Source organism: Culex quinquefasciatus, chromosome 2 (assembly GCF_015732765.1).
Source record: "Culex quinquefasciatus strain JHB chromosome 2, VPISU_Cqui_1.0_pri_paternal, whole genome shotgun sequence".
Lineage (NCBI taxonomy): Eukaryota > Metazoa > Arthropoda > Insecta > Diptera > Culicidae > Culex > Culex quinquefasciatus.
The window spans coordinates 92,661,112-92,678,795 of NC_051862.1; the positions used below are offsets into that span (position 1 = coordinate 92,661,112).

Here is a 17,684-nt window from a genome sequence, read left to right on the forward strand (position 1 = left end):
TAAAGTACTGTTATTTTTTTTGTATCTATTTCTTCAAAATCATATAGTTCAACTACTTAGAATGAGTATCTAATCCTTGATTAAATTTCTAATGCCATCTTCTAGTAATGTTCCAAGCATACTGTCTATTGAAGTCATTCCTTCGCTGACCTTTCGAGAATGTCAAAGCCACAGCTTCATCTCCATAAACCTCCAGAGATGCTACCTCGCTACTGTTCCGTGTGGGATCGAGTCGTGAACCTCAAACAATGTTAGTTTACTGCCATGGTCCACCACGGTCAAGAATTTAATTATAGACATGCTCTGGAATTGGAATTGCGATGAGCTAACAAATAAAGCCATATCCAAGGTCCGCGCACGTCGGCGATGACCATAATAATCCAAACAGCTAAATAAGATGATGTCTTCGTCTTGAACCCCCCACTTCTGTAAACAATGGTAATCAACTATTGCACCGTTAAGCGCCGCAGACGACCTGGGTTGCATGGGATGATCGTGTTGTTTCTGGTTATTACCACCACCAGCAACGACGTCATAGTCGTCATTCCACCGGGAGGTGAGAAAATGAAAACAGTTGTACATTCTTCGCGTGGTAACCTACAAAAAAATCTCACGACTAGGCTTAACCTTGTAACAAACCGTCCTTTTGTTTTAGCGTGCAAAGGTCTCGGGCAAGGTCTTGCCTTCTTACCGTTTTCTTCAAAACAGACCTCCAGAAGAGAGGTGACCGTCGAAGAGAGTAGATGATTGCCGCGTTCTTCGTTCGTTGGTGGGCATGGGCAATAACTGTAGTAATTAAGGCGACGACTTTACTCGCTCCCAGCCGATGACCGGTTTAACTTTCTCGCCGAGCGCCGGGCTCAACTCGAATCAATTAAAACATGCTAACGACGACAACGCCTCTGGGAGCTATTAGAAGCTTGGGGCTGGTTTGGGTGATGACAAGTAAGCCATAAACGCTGTATGGACGGACAATGACTTGGTGTCGGTGCTGGAACGAGCCAACTGTTGCTCTGTAGGGCGGGGGATAGCTGTAGAACTTGTTGGAACAACGGAGACGTTTGCGGGAATTGTAGGTCAATTAGGTTACTTTGGAACTTTCTTTCCAAACAATGATGAGCTAACGAATCGTGATATTAAAAATCATGAAATTCAACTGCAGACTTTACACTAAACTACATGAACTGATTCTCGAGCATTCGAGAACGCCTCTGAATTTGAAGACATTTTTCAAATCAGTGTCAATACTACTGTCTTTGATTTAAAATTGTTAAAAAATACGAAAATGCGTAGGAAATTTATATTTTTGAGAGTAATTTTTTGACTTGTTAGATTCATTTCAATGGAGCACCCGCTGTCGAGCAGTTTTTGACAGTTCGCTCCATAAGAAATACATTGTAGAACAAGGCAAAAACTGCTCGAATGGAAATGCTCCATTGAATACAGTGAGTCAAATATTTGTCCGTACCCCCCCGTACGGAAAATGTTTGTGATATAAAAGTACATAAAATGCGACTAAAGTGCCATGTTTTATATATCAATCGACGCGGCAGAATGTCCTCTTTAAGACACTGTCATTGGATTTACAAAAAACTTTTCTTAAAAAATACAAAAATAGTTTACTGAAAAAAGTCATAAAAAGAGGTCAAATAATTGTCCGTACCCCTAGTAAAAGTACAAAATCTGATCGATTTAAGTGAATTTATTTATGAAATGTTGTTTCTGTGTCAAATACTAGTACCTCTAGCCAGTTTGTGACAACTTTGAACTTCTGATAACTTTGTTTAGTTAGTTTATATTAAAAATTGGTTTTAAATTTAGTTTTTTTAAGTAAAACTTATCAAAACATTAGTTTATAAACAACCATTTTTATAAAATTGCTATTTTATGTTGTAAGAGTCTCTATTGAACAAGTTTCAACAAGATTTGTTCAAAATATACATTGTTTTCATCTTTTTTATTGACATTTTTCGACCAAAAATACTGTTTCGGAACAATACCGTTTAACAATCCGGATTGTCCCGGAACCGGTTTAACCCCTCGGGGGGAAATTTTGTGGTGGTCAGATAGAGGACGAAAAAACCCACCTCTTGCAATTTGAAGCATCCAATTTCGTCCACTACAACCCGATTACGAGTCCCTAGTCTGAAATTTGAAATTTTCACTCTCCGTGCTGAGAATTTCTGTACCGTCCTGGGTCAGAATGTTTTGCTTGGGGAATTTGAAAATTTCAAATTTCAGGCTAGGGACTGGGCGAAATTGGATGCTTCAAATTGCAAGAGGTGGGTTTTTTCGTCCTCTATCTGACCATCACAAAATTTCCCCCCGAGGGGTTAAACCGGTTCCGGGACAATCCGGATTGTTAAACGGTATTGTTCCGAAACAGTATTTTTGGTCGAAAATGTCAATAAAAAAGATGAAAACAATGTATATTTTGAACAAATCTTGTTGAAACTTGTTCAATAGAGACTCTTACAACATAAAATAGCAATTTTATAAAAATGGTTGTTTATAAACTAATATTTTGATAAGTTTTACTTAAAAAAACTAAATTTAAAACCAATTTTTAATATGAACTAACTAAACAAAGTTATCTAAAGTTCAAAGTAGTCACAAACTGGCTAGAGGTACTAGTATTTGACACAGAAACAACATTTCATAAATAAATTCACTTAAATCGATCAGATTTTGTACTTTTACTAGGGGTACGGACAATTATTTGACCTCTTTTTTTGACTTTTTTCAGTAAACTATTTTTGTATTTTTTAAGAAAAAGTTTTTTGCAAATCCAATGACAGTGTCTTAAAGAGGACATTCTGCCGCGTCGATTGATGTATAAAACATGGCATTTTAGTCGCATTTTATGTACTTTTATATCACAAACATTTTCCGCACGGGGGTACGGACAAATATTTGACTCACTGTATATTCCTGAGTTGAGTTTCAGTAACACGTAAAATTTATTATTTAGAAGCTTAGAATGTTATTCGAAATTTTATGAGAAGTGCACGACATTTTTTGAAAGACAAAATCTAGATTTTATTTTTCAAAAGTCCAATAAGGCTGGTACAAATATTTTTGAAAGTTTTTGTCAACCCACTTCCAATATTATTACTTTTAAACTCGGTTAGAATCTTTGTAGGAATGTTTGGAAATGAAATGAAAAATGAGATAACAAATTCAAAAATTTCAAAAATCCTGAAGCAATCAAAATTAAAAAAAATCACAGCTTTAAAAAATTCCAATAAAACAATTAGAAATTTTTTTAAGTTTTAAAAATCCATTTTTTTTTATTCTAAAAAAATATTTTCTAATCTAACTCTTGATTAGAAAATATTATAAATATTATTTGTTTTTATAAAGTTCTTAAATTCCAAAAATTTAAATTTAAACTTTTCAAAATATTAAAAATTTAAAAATTTAAAATTTTACGATTTTGATAATTTTACAAATTTTTAATGTTCCAAGAATTTTAAAATTTCAAAATCTGTAGAAAATAAAAAAAATAAAATTACAAAATTTAAAAAAAAATATGAAAGTTGAGAATTTTTATTTCAAAAAATTGATTTGAAATTTAAAAAATAAACAATTTTATTTCTAAAAAAATTAAACGATTTAAAAATATAAAATGATAAAACATCAAAAATTTCAACAGGTTAAAAAAATCTTGCTCTAAAGAAATCTTGATCATGAGTCGAGAAATCACATTCAAAATATGTATTACAATCGAGTGCAATAATCATTATGAAAAAAAATATATATCTCAAGGTTCCCTCCGATATTAACAAAAAGAGAGTCGAGTGTTTTTTCAAGAAGTTTCTTTCTTAGTATTAAACATATGGTAAAACATTGTTTGATGCAAAAGTTAAAACTGTAAAATGTTTAAACATTTAAGAAAATCTTGGAAGAAAGCGTCATGCCATTTTAATATGAGACATTTTTATGAATTTTTTTTTGAACATTCTGTACGGAATTTAAAACAATACATTAGAGACAAAACAGTTTGTCAATTTTCACAAAATTAGCTTACATTTTCAATTTGACTCGGACTCGAATTTTTGGAAGCAGGAGCCTCGACTCGAATTTTTGGAAGCAGCATTAAGGAAAATACCGTGAATACCAAAGTTATGTGTGAATATTTTGGTTACCAAAATCGTTGTCCACTAAAATCCATTGACAAATTTCTGATTTTTAATCTATTTTCCATCTTCACCACAAATAATTAACTTTTTACGTGATTTTTTCATAAAGGTAATTCTAAAAACTCGAGTCGAAGAGGGCTTTCCGTTATACCTTAAAATGAGTCCTAATTATTTAAACAAAATTTTACATTCATAAAAAAGGCATGTTTGTTATACAGTAGTTGTTCGGTAACTGGGCTAAGAACGTAGCCCAGTCACCGAATGTTGCTCGTTAACTGGGCTGAACAATAAATAACGAGGGGACCACCGATGCATAATATTTTCCAGATGAAATATAAAAATAAAAGTTACTCAAATTTATTTACAATGCTTACTTTTCATATTTCTTTAATTGTAACTTGAAATTAAGCAAAAGTTTGAAAAAAGTTTTTTTATTTATTGAATATGATTTTTGCATCCATAAACCCCTCGGTCATTTTGATTTGTTTTGGTTTTTTGACGTTTGTCTGCTTTTTAACTGGGCTACGGCCCAGTTATCTAGCGCCCAGTTAAAAAGCAGCCCAGTTAAACAACGCCCAGTTACTGATACATAGTTTATTTTTCAATATTTGAAATCTAGACATTCACAAAAAAAAAGAAAGATTAAGAGAAATTCCAAGTGGTTTTTAAGTGATTTATTTTCCGGAAAGAAAGAACGTATATCGATGCACTCAAAGCCAATCGCTCAAAAGTAAAGGCGTTTCCTCCCCTCAATTCATGGCATAGAGAAACGAACTCACCACCTCGATGCAGTAATAGATTTCACTTTCATTCTTTAATCAATTCGCCAAAAGCGACTAATCGAAAGTACACCTTATCACAGCTAGCGCCAAAATTAAACCATAAAGCGACACTTCCGTTTTTTCTCGGACCACCCCCTTAAAAACACGCACACACCACAAAGTCGTCGATCACGATCCACGCGATCCAAACTTACCCCAGTAGTTGCCGCGCCGCAAGGTTGAATGGTTTTTCCGGACTCGCTTTTTCGATTTTTTCCTCTTCACTTTTTTCTTATGATTCACGTGCACAATATTGATATCGTTGCCGTCGTACACATCACAATAATTTTCATCGTCGTCATCTAGTTCCTCCCCCTCGCCGGTCGTCCCCGCACCCCGACCGTCCTCCCCTTCTTCTTCTTCTTCGTCATTGCCGTTGCTGTTGTCATTGGCCGTTTCCGTCGTGTCATCGTAACATTCGCAATCACTGTTCACCTTGTCGCACCGCAAGCAGTACAAGTTTTCCCCGATACTATTAATTAGAAATTCATTTTCACTGAACTCTTCGTCATCGTCGTCATCGTCTTCTTCTTGCGCTTGGTTGACGCCGCCGGAAGATTTAGCCGGTTTCCCGTCCACGGACGGAAACACGTTCGCCAGCGAGATCTCGTGCACTTGACCTTCTTGTTGCTTCTTGCCGTTCTTCAGCTGATCCGAGCTCACATCCAGCGTTGATGTCGCGGCACGATGTTCAACTGCTTTCACTATTGGCGATGCTAGAAGTTGAAAGTTTACGTCCGAAGGTCGTCGAAATTTGCGCAGTTGCTCGTGGCCCACTTCCGAGACATCGTCGCACAGTTCCAACCCGCTTAGTGGTTCCACAGCGCTTCCGAATGGGCGAACCTCGTGGAATAGGTGCTTTTTGGGGGCGGCTTTGCCTGCTTTTTGCTTGCCACCGGCTCCAGCTGCAGCTTTCCGCTTGTCCGGATGCGGAAACATAAACTCCAGCGACGTTTCCGCTTCCTTTTCCTGAAAGTACTTTTTCTGGATGTTGTTCTTGAAGCGGATCGTTTCGTTGCGGGTTGCTATAAAGGAATCGTAGTAGTCGTTGTCATCCTCGAGCTCCTCTCCGTTGTAATCTCGGTAGAACTCCTTGATCGCTGCCTCGTTCATCTTCTTCTTCTGGATGTAGTAATGCCGTAGTCTTTTGAGATGTTCCTCGTAGAACGCTTCTAGGTCGTGCATTTCCTGGTTGTAGCGCCGGTTGTTGCAGAAATTTTCAAAATCCCGGGCGAAATCCGGCGCCGGAGGTTCCTCACTTTCGTCACCCAGTTTGACCCAGTTTTCATCGTACAGCTCGCGGAAGATGTCTTTGCTTTGCATCCGCGCTTTCCGCATCGATCGTTTCCTTTTGGAAGAGTTCCGCTGGACGACCATCACTCGCTTGAAGTAGCCGTCTTTGCTGACCGCCAGCTTCGGTTTCCTCCGCTGGAGCAGAGTCGCTTTCTTCGACTTCCTACGGAACAGATTCTTCGGCTTTGTTAGCGTCAAGCTGAAGCCGGAATCCCGAGAGGACATCGACTTGAACGATTCGTTCTTGGTTTTGGGAACGGGTAGCCGCGGAGCGGCTGAAAGAATCGACAAATCCTCTTCCTGACCCAAATTCAGCTGCTTCCATATCCGCCCCGTATTGATCGAGTAAAACTCCTTGTTCTTCGTGAATGGATTCTCCTTGATCCGTAACGCGTACGGAATGCTGTTCTCCGGCGACGGAGGCAACTCCGTTTCGTCGTACACCGTCTGATCGTAGAATATGTTGTTCTCCTCCTCAAAGTAATTGCTCGGAAAGATAAACTTGGGCTCGACCCGTTCCTTCGAGCAACTCCCCCGTTCCAGCTCAAAGTTCTCGTGGCTTTTGAACGTATGATTTCGACAGTCCTCGATATCCAACGTTGCCGTCTTCCCCGCACTCTTCTTAACCTTCTTTTTGTACTTGTTCTTTTGGTTCTTCAGCTCCACCGTGCTGCACTGCATGTCCTTCTCGTCCACCTTGATGTCCACGTCGATCAGATCCAGCGCCGAGTCGTTGCTGAGCTGACGGTTCAGATTGTCCGCCCCGTCTTCTTTGCCCAGTTCAGTCTTGTCCAGCGTGTCGGGCGGGTCGATCGCGGGGATCCGGATGACGATCCCTTCGCGCGACTTGCTGCGGATCATCTTGAACGTTTGCGTGTTGATCTTCGGCCGAACGTCCTTCAGCGAAGAGGTTTTGGTTTCGATACTGGCCTTGGGGATTGATTTGCTGAGGCTGGATGATTTGGGGACGATGAGCTTGGGGACATCTTTCGGGAGAGTGTTCTCCGGGTAGCTGTCGAAGCTGGTTTCCAGGTACTTTTCGTTGACGTGCGTGGTGGATTGTACGGACGAGTTGGGCTCGCAGTACGTTTTGATGGTTACGAGCGTGGGGAGTTCCTTGGTGGGGGCGGCTGTGCTGAAGCTGCTGCGGAAGGACTTTTTCGAGGAGAGGTTGGTGTTGTTCAGGGTGTTGCTCTCGATCGTGAAGGTACTGATGCTGTAGAAGGACTTGTCGTCGGCATCGTCCGTTCTGCGGGTGTTGGTTTGGCTTTCCGGCTCGTAGGAGTATATGGTACTTTCGTCTTCTTCGGGGATCACGTCCGCCGCGTTGATGTTTACGTGGGATATGTTTTTGGCGCGGCTGTTCGGATCGAGCGGCTCGTTCGGTGGAAGTGTGTTGAGCGATTCCGTGCTCTTCGATTTGAGATCATTGACGGTAGAGGTGGGTTCGGGTTCGCGTGGCTTCTTGATGCCCTGCTTCGAGGGTCTCGGTGGTTTCTTGATCTTGATCTTCTCGACCTGCTTGGTAGACTCGAAGCTTTGCTCGACAAGGTTTTGGTTCTCGCTAATGTAGCGATCGTTGATCTCCTGCAGTGCACGGATCTTCTCGTCCAGCGAAGCATCGTTGGACTCGAGCTTCTCCTCGAACGACAGCTCGTGGATCGGTCGGGGATCTTTCGAGCTACTTGCGGACTCATTTTTGCCACTACCTGAAGCTTTCCCTACCTTTTCCGGCTGCTTGACCAGCTTGGCCTGGTCCTCAAACTCGGTGATGTTGACCAAGTTGTTCTTGGTGGAACTTCGCAGCACTGCCGCCGCATTGCGTTTCCGGCCCCGCTCGAGGTAGCTCTTCCGGATGCTGATCCGCTTGAACGAATCGCTCCGCTTGAAGCTCTGATCGATGCTGGATTTGTCTTTTTTCTGCTTTTTGGTTTTCAGCAGATTCCGGATCGATTCGAACGTGATCGGTTTCATGTTGACACCCCGTCCCAGTCACACCGTGTAGTATTGAATTTCACACCTAGTCATGGTGGCCGAGCCCCTGGCTGCAGCCTCCACTACTACCTGTCGTCGTCGTCGTCGTGCCGAGCGGTGATCTAGAAAGGGAACGGGAAATGTTAATGACACTCACCCCATCGGGTGTTGATGAAGTGCCATTCAAGAGGATCGTCGACGATGAGCATGCACACACCTCGAACCGGTTTCGGAATAGTTTTGACGCGCTTTGGACCGTTAGTCGGGGCTCAATTATGCTAATCCACGCACAAATGCTCCGATAGCAGATTTCCTTCCTCGTTTTGTGGAACGCTCGTAGTGACCTTGTACTACATGCGCGTTGAACACATGTTCGGAAACCTCGAACTTGAAACGCAGGAAAGCGCGAACTTTGCACGCATGTTACGAATGGGGGGCGGACTTATTACTAGTTGTACCTTTTTTTCGCAACAGAAATTCACCTGAAGCTTAACCAGCCGTGGTAATAAATCAGACAGACTGGCGAATCGATGAAAAGCTCAACACGATAACTTCGATGCGGGAGGAGGAGGAGGAGAGAGGTGTTCATGATGTAACAGTTCAAATTGGAACAAATTGAATAATTATTTGATTAGAGAGGTATTGTAGCGTCGGACCGGATTTGGATGCACGAAAAAAGCTAATCCCAGACACATAGCTTGTACGGTAATTAGAGGAAACCAATTTTACACAATGTGTTTATATTGTGCTGCTCGCTGAACTGTGTAAAAACTATGCTGTATTTTTATAGCCCCTTTTTGTCGCGGTGTCCGATTGGACCATCGTACAAGGAAAGTTTATGGACGCGATGTTATGGTATTGAACATGAATTATGAACGAACGCTGAGTCACAAAACGATTCTAGTAACATAGGGTCAAAGACCTTGGCCGGACTAAACCTCCAAGTACCTTTGGTTATTCTTTGTGGGGCAGATTCGTTCCACCCGAATGGTTGCTTGTTTGTGGATGTTCTGCATTATCAACACGCGTACACAAAAGAGTTTTAATCTCGAAAACTTATGCTCGATCATCGCGCCAGAATGAATGGTTTGCTGCGCTGAAGCCTCGTAACAAGAGTGGAAAATTGAAACGAGATGAAACTTCCAACTCGTAAAAATCTATTTAGCATAACGGAGAGAGACAACCAGAGGAGAAATTTACAAAACACACTTTTTGAGAAAGTTACGCTGATTGAAACATCCCTTGAAGCTCAACTCATCAGACAGTAGCCTTTACGCTGTAATTACTATTTATCACCAAGACCCAAATTACGGCCGATGCTCACGGAGATATGATCGTCGAGAGGATGCGATGTAATCGTGGCTTCATTTAGCCACTCATAAAAAAATCACGACGACGAGTCAATACCGAGCGCGAAAAAGAGCACATAAAAGCGTATAATCCGAGGGTGATTTGTATGCACCACCGGCTGATTGCTACTAGGAGCTGAAGATGCTACAGCTGAGCTTATGATGGGAAGTATCGAAGACGACCTAGAGACCGAGTCGGCGACTAAGTTGTTAGGGGGATGATGACGGAGAAAGGCTTGTTCAATTTGTAGTGCAACTGAAGAAGATGCTCAAGTTTAGCTTGCAAGTGAACTGCTGTTGTTCAGTAAGGGAAGGTAGTCAATTAATAGCATAAACATTATTTTTAAGGAACGTTCTATCGAAAAAATCTTTTGTCATTTAAAAAAGTGTTTTTGTTTTGGAAAAAATAATTTGTGTCTACAGCAAAATTACAAAATGGACAACTTCCCCTATTGCTCAAATTCTACGTCAGTGTTTCCACAAGTGAGCGTACAAAAGTGTGCACATCGTAGCTTCCTCGTTCCCCCAGCAGCGTGCGCGCATAATTGAAATCTTTAATCCACTTTAGTGCTGCGCTTCACTGGCACTGCTGGTACACTTTCTGTGTCTTGATTTGCAAAGTGCATCGGCGTAAAATTAAAACTGATCTCAATTTCTCCACCAGACACACAGCATCAACATCGGCACGTGGAGGGCCGCTTTTTTCGCGATATGCATATTTTCCTCGCGCTGCCTGCGGATGATCGTTTTCACATCATTTTCCCCATCCGCGGAAAAACTGGCACACTGGATTTTGCTTCATTTTTTAGCAACATGGTCGTCATCACGCCAAAGCCATTACTAATAGCTGGGTTGGTTTAATCTGGGCCGGCGAAATTGCACAAGTCTGCAGGGCATCGCGCCCGAACATATCTGGCACATGACTTCGATCGGCCGAAACCCGATCTGATCTGCGAGGTTGAATTGAAATATTATACAAACGCTAGTATTGTGAAATTAACCAAGTCATCACCGGCATCTTCCCGGGCCGATCAATGGGCCCGATTGATACAGAGTTGGCGAGTTTTTCGTGGAGTAAACACGGTTCAACAATGAAAAAAAAAGTTGAGTCGACTAATTTGTGTTCATTCCGTGCAAGGAATTGTTAAATAATAATGATCGCACAAAGCAGTCGTGGGGTCGGCATTGAGCTCGAATGAGTGTTCGATTCTGAGCTGAGTTGACCACTTTTGTGGCGCAGATTGCTGAAAGGAAACCATTCTGATTGAATAATAATAATGGTACAGCCGAAATGCTGACTTGCTCTTAATATTTGTAGATCGCATCTTGGGGTTGTTCCTGAAGCATTATCTAGATTAGCGCGCCGGCTAAATTAAATTAAATCGCGTTTGATTTGCTGCCGAAAATTGCGGCTCCGAATATATGTTTTGAAACGTGTTCAAGGTCAAATCATGGATCGATTTGAGCACATTTCCTTTTGTCTTTCTGGCTCAAAATCGTTTGGCTGAATTAAAATTTAACTTGTTTGATGTTGAAAAAAAGGTTGTTAAAACTCTACAACCGCATTTTCAACTAATTTTAGATCTATAAAAATGTTTTGGAACTTTATTTTTTATTTTTTGTGTAGTTATGGTTTTGGTACTTTGCATCAGAAAAAAATCATTGTTTTTTTAGTTAACTAAGATTATAAGCTATTTAACAAAATACATATAAATTTTAGGTAAATTGTCAAAAAGTCCCCCTCTCTTCAAAATTTCCTTAAAAATCAGGAGGCAAAAAATAATTGTTGATTAAAAGTGAAATTTGCATTCCAAAAACTTGTAAAATCGATTGTAAATTTTTACATTGATTATTTATGTATTTTCTCTCAAAAAGATGGGACCAGAGTCGCAAAACTTCTGATTTTTTTTTCATAAATTTGATGCAATCCACAGAACCATGTTGTTGCAGTGCCTACTGTAAACGAGTAACAATTAATTCTAGATTAAATTTTCAAAACAACCTATCCCTCATGGGTTTCCTATGCAGATAGGGCCTTTTAAAAATTTAATCGAGAATTGATCAAATCTCGATTAAATTTTCAAAAGGCCCTATCTGCATAGGAAACCCATGAGGGATAGGTTGTTTTGAAAATTTAATCTAGAAATGTATGTATGTATGTATGTATGATCCCCATACCCGCAGGCAACTTGGTCCTGGAACACATGTGAGCGCTAGGTGAACAATTCGATCATCTTTTACTCCATAATCTGTACACCCACGTGCATAAGTTTTTTTGCACGAATTTTAATGCTACAAATACCGGCGCATAGAACAAAATGGTTTCCCTCATCCCTCCCCAAGCACCGGAAATTTGTAGCGGGTGTAGGGACACTTTGCATAGACGCCCTTGTTCCCATCACGTCACTGAGGGTATGGAGCGACGAGAAATTAATAAGCATGCCCCCTTAGTCAAACCTTCATTAGAGAAGCAGGCAATCCACAACTCACAGCGAACGACCAAGGGAACACCCTACCGCGTATTTAATAAGGTTGGCGTAGGTTGACTTAAGTGAAATGTCTGAATGTTAGTGTAGATGAAAGAATATGTTGTTATTCAAATAGGAAAGGAAAGGACATTTGCGACCGTCTCAAACATGATGGTTCTTGCGATCAGGTAGCCGAATTCTTGCACCACACGAACCCTGCGATCGGCTTGACCTTAGAAGTATCCGGACGATGGCCATCACTCAGCACACTCAATCAGGAAGCAATTGCTTGAACCGGTTGGAAATGTTGAAGGAAATTCTCGTACACATCCAGCAGTACTTGAATGACGTTGTTTCAGGAAGGACACTTTTGGCACACGGTGCTGGAACCACAGGAACGTTTCATCGATGGCCACTTCGTAATTTCCACTGCTCCCTCAGTCACATCGCCAAAAAGGACAGCAAAGTCTCCAAAATGTTACATATTTTACTATTTTTCAACGAAATCTATAGACCAAAAAATGACAGAGAAAAAAAACGCGTCCGGTCGCAAGCACAGTTTACTTCGATCTCTGTTTTGAAAATTTAATCTAGAAATGATACAATTTTGCCTAAAATTCTTTAGGATAAGTTTTTTTTTCATAAAAAATCGATTTATGTTGCTGAACTGAATTTAAAGCATGAATCAATTTTGTTTAATTCTGCTTCAAAAACACTTTAAACATATCATTTCACAACAAATTTTATCTGTTTTCCAAGTTTTCCAATTTGAAATAAACATAAAAAAAAGTTATTGCTTATGCCTAGGGGTCGGTCATAGTTGGACGCGGATGTGGTACGAGCTAATTTAATAAATCCAGGAGGAAGAGGATAAAGATAAACTTAAAGAACTGTGTAATTTAAGATCTAAAGTTCTCTCTAAATATTTGAAATATGGCGCTAAATACTCGAAAAAGTGACAGAAAAAGGATGAAAACAATTCTTGAAATATAGCCGGACAAATGAGTTAAAACTTTGTAAACTTTCCTCTTCTAAAAAAAAGTTGAATTTTGAAAGTTGAAAATTGTGTGTAAAAATGTGAAATTCAACAAAAACTGACGTAAATTTCACCAGTTATTGACTGATGAAAATTCCTCCATTTCTTGTTATAAAATTGCGAAAAAAAATCAAACCTGTCAAAGTCGTTCACGGTACATTTATTAAAGTCAGATCGTCGTTGTCGTACTATCTTGTCGCACGTGTATATTGGGCAAAATTTAGTTAGCATTACAGGGGCGCCGACTCTGGGGGGGCACGGTACTTTTTGCCCCCCCTAAAATTTGGCTGGGGGGGCAGCCCATACATTGTGTCCCCCCAGAAATTTTGGAAGAAAAATATTCTTATATCAAATATAAAAAAGGAAATAATTGAATATAACATCTAAAACTTAAATGGAACATTATTTATACACACGGATAGAATTCTGTAGAATCTGTATTTGTAAGAATATTTTTATTGCTGAATTTCTAAATATCTGATTATTTTTATTATTGACTGTTACTACTAGAAAATAAGTGAGAATATGCCAATGAGAAGGAATTCGCCTTCCAAACATATAAAAAAATCCCTCCAATTAACATTCTCAATCACGTTTTAATAAATTATCTTTTTCTAAAAAAAATTATTCCGGATAAAAAAAAATCGCATCAAATCGTAATAAAATTATTCAAATTCGTGACATACAAGAAACATTAACATCTAATCGCCACTCTTACCTATCGATTTCGGAAAACAACCGTGCCCCCCCCAACATTTTGGACTAGTCGGCGCCCCTAATAGCAACGTCATTTTGTGCAGCTCACAATGCCTCACCTTTTGATCTTCACAGATCCCCAAAATTCAATTTCAATCCTGAAACCAAAAAAACTTTGTGCATTGTTGTCACTTTTCATATGGCAGTAGTTTCAATCTTGTCGTGCCATCTTGACACATTCCGAAAATTGCTGTAAGTGCGACAACTGGCCAAAGCGGTTTCAGGTCAGAACGCATTTGACACACGTACATGCCCGACGACCTAAACATTTGTAATCATAATTCAAGAATGGTCAACCAAACAAAACGTGTTTGTTATTGTTTACATTGCGTACTCATTTTCTTTGTTTATACAAGGCTAAACATTAAAACGCGTTTTTTTTCTAGGCAAGATAGCAATACAATACAAGATACCTGCAATCCCTTCCATTGCTCTTTTTTTTATTGTTAACATTATATTTGATTGTTTTTTTCTTATTTCATGTTGGGTTGAATCTGGATCTCTTAAGTTCCACAAAACCTGCCAAGTCACCCCCCGAGGGTCATCCTAAACTTTGGCAAACCTTAAAAAACACACGCTCGTTAACTGACCGGGGCCACCCCTCTAACCTAGAAAATACGAAGACCCACTCCAAAGCAGGAACTATACTTTCCCCACACCCCAGAGCAGCGGAGAGCAAAAATGACGAATTACTTTGGTAATGAATACCCTCCGTCGTCTTCGTCGTCGAAGCTATAATTTCGAACATCTCTCCACTTCGTAGGAGAGGCACCCTCTTCCTGCGGGAATTCGTTTCACACTTTTTCGGTCCAAGCGAAGCCCTCGAGATCAAGTGTGCGCCCGCCAAAGAGTGATAATTTGAAAACAATCAATAATCTGAAGCCTATCACTTTGGATCGCCACTTTGCGAGCGGTTACCTCCGGTGTGGGGAAGGCCCGAAAAGCTAACGGTTATAATTTTACGACCTCCATCACTTTTCCAGAGTTTATCTCGGATGACCTGGAGCTGCGGTGGTTGTTGGATTTGATGTCGTGGCGATACAATCGATCAAATTTGCATTCTATCACGCTGGAGATTTTGAAGCAGCTTGATAGGTCAGTCGCACAAAGACCACGGAGAAAGTAAAACCCCAGACCTTTCCCACTTCCCAGTCACAATTGCCCAGCAAAAAAAGTTCCAGCAAAGTGTGCTTAATTCGTGCAATAAACCGCAACAAGTCGTCATTATCATCATCAAACCTCCGCAGCAGCAGCATCTTCATTGCTGCCTGCCTACATGTTTTGATGGAACTCCTCAAATAAATCCAGCTGAAACAACACTCTTCCGGCGGTGGGCTTTCGCGTGGCAACGCACCGACCAAACTTCCCGGGAACCTTCTTCTAGCAGAGGCTGATGTAGGTTAATTGGCACTAATTATTCTTGAGGCCGAACCGCGCGCGGCTCAATTTGTGTAATAAGTTGCGACAACCAACACGCCGAAAGCCCATTTTCTGACAATCTCTCTCTCTCTCTTCGTGCTGCTCTTTGCGGCATCCGGTGGAAAGGCAGAAGAAACGCGCAATATCTGACTAGTCGGTAGAATCAGCCGCCGCCGGGCCAAGTGTTGCTAATAATTAGTCAATTAGTGTACCTTCCCGTGTTTGGGGCGGACGGGATGAATCTACGAGGAGTTCTAGATCCATTAGTGGGTTGCCATTTTTGGACGGCTAGACGAGAACCGCTATCAATCAAGAGTATTGAACGTGATGTGGATTGAGGTTATCGAACCGACGGTAGAAAATGGAAACCCTCCAAAAAAAGCCACAGGATGTTAATTTATGTCACGAAAAAAAGAGGCGAACACTGCTTGGAGGAGAGCATCCTTATATGTTGTATTACGTGGCATGAAACCGCCACAGGGAAAAATATGACTCAAAAAAGAGTCGTAACAGTGCAACTCTCTGTCCCGTAATGCATCGGATGCATTAATTTTCCGCCTCCAGAAATGGGCACGTGGCTTGTCTGTCACAAGCACAACACTGTAACAACACCACCCCCGGCAAATGGGGCTGGAGCATGAAGAGTGGAGACGCAAGGTGTTTGGTGTGGGATGACCTGCCCGGGTACTTGCGGAGAAAGAAGATTTATTTTGACGTAGACTTACGTCTTTGTCGAAGGTACTGGGGTGTCATTCCAAAAAACCCGGGCCGAAGGCCCTGGATTACTGCGTCATCCGTCAAACGCTTATATCTTCCTTCCCTCTAATCGAATCGACACGATTTATGTGCCATTCGATTCGAAAATTATTCAGCAATTTGCTATAAAACTTTCATGGTTGGCAAAATAGTTTAACTATTGAAACAATTGAATGTTTTAAAATGTTTTCAAAATGCAGAGATTTTGCAAGCAAAATGAGCGCTTCCCACTCACGGACGGGAATGTCAAGTACCTATTTTGAGGGGAAAATCATCCGAGCAACGCGACCGAGTGTCGGTCGCGAAAAAGGAGGGGAAGTAGCGGGCCGAAATCATATATAAGAACGCGCGCCAGTTTTGTGAGCATCATTCACGTCTCATACGTCGAACCGGCAGCAGCAGCAGCAGCAGGAAAGCTCAGCCCAGAGCAGCAGGAGAGAGACCAGAGCAGCAGCAGCAGGAGAGAGGGACCAGAACTGGAAAAGAAGTGCGCATCGCCTTCTCGTCGTCACCGTCAGCCAGTTGCCTCTCGATGGCCGGACCGTTAGGATCTTTCGTGGTTGCTGTGGTTCGGAGGTGCTTCAATCCCCATCCCTCGTCCCACCCGGGACGAGGCATCAACAAGATGAGGCGCGCGCCTGCTGCCTTCCGCCGAAAAGCCTCTCGTGGGTCAAGCCTTGGTTGTTAAACAATCGGGACATCCAACTAGCTCGTCGCATTCGCGGCGAGCGCTTCTGAAAGATTTACGTCTCATCAAATTCTAGTGTTGAAAGAGTTGCCCTCGTCCCACCCGGGACGAGGCAGCGAGCTAATTTGAATTTAAATTTCAGGAACAAATTTTGGTCTTCGGGGGCGACGGATTGCACAGCTTTCTGAGGCTGCTCTCGCCCCCAACCCCTATGCCCCCTCTCCCCCTCCCCCCATTCGGCTCGCTAAAATTCCTTCGTCTCTTTCTTTCCTCTCTTTGCCGTTTGAATGGGTGTTCCTTCCATTATATATATAGCTAATTCTTCAAATTAATATATGGAAAACCCACATGTCCACATATCTACGCCATTCCGGTTATGTCTGTGACATAACTACTTTGACTTTTTACCACCATGTTCGCCCCATGTTCATTGGCGAGAAGTCTTCATTACTCTTGTTGGCCTAATTAAGCGAACCACGCAAAACTTATGATTCATGGCTTCTCGTCTTTGGAAATGGTTTCGAGCTGTAATGATTACTTTGTAACAAGCGAGCTTTGGATTTCCAGCCATCAGCATTGAGAAAGTAATCGGTGGATAGTTTCAAAAGAAAGGTATTTTATTTGTCTCTCTGTGAGAATACTTCGAAAAGTTATTAGGTATATAATATTTCGGTCAACTTAGAACAGTAATTATTAACCTTTTCGTTTAATTCCCTTCTAGGCTAATTTTCTAAAACTTCAATTCCCTCCCACTCGTAATTTGGAACAATTTTTTTTATCAAATATTTAGATGTAATGTTTATCAAAAGATTGAAGTTTTCATTAAACAGAAAAAATCATACAAAATGTATAAATAATATTTATTTATTAAGATGCACTTTGTGAAATAAACATAAAATGTTTTCTAAAAATGTTTAACCTTTCATCGAAAACTAAATGAAACTTGATTTTTTTTAATAGTTTTATTATTTTGACTGTGAAA

The 17,684-nt window shown here is 40.9% G+C and overlaps 1 protein-coding gene across 18 annotated transcripts in view; it reads right to left on the reverse strand.

Moving 5' to 3' along the window:
* LOC6036908 (disco-interacting protein 2) overlaps nt 1–17,684 on the reverse strand; it is a 179,581-nt gene that overhangs the window by 34,292 nt on the left and 127,605 nt on the right. For 10 of the 18 annotated variants that reach the window (XM_038255676.1, XM_038255677.1, XM_038255675.1 and 7 more), the window contains exon 2: nt 5,119–8,352. The exons of the other annotated variants lie outside the window; for them this stretch is intronic. In XM_038255676.1, the coding sequence (XP_038111604.1) occupies nt 5,119–8,230 (3,112 nt within the window). In that variant the 5' untranslated portion in view covers nt 8,231–8,352. The remainder of the gene's footprint in view (nt 1–5,118; nt 8,353–17,684) is intronic. 18 annotated transcript variants of the gene reach the window in all.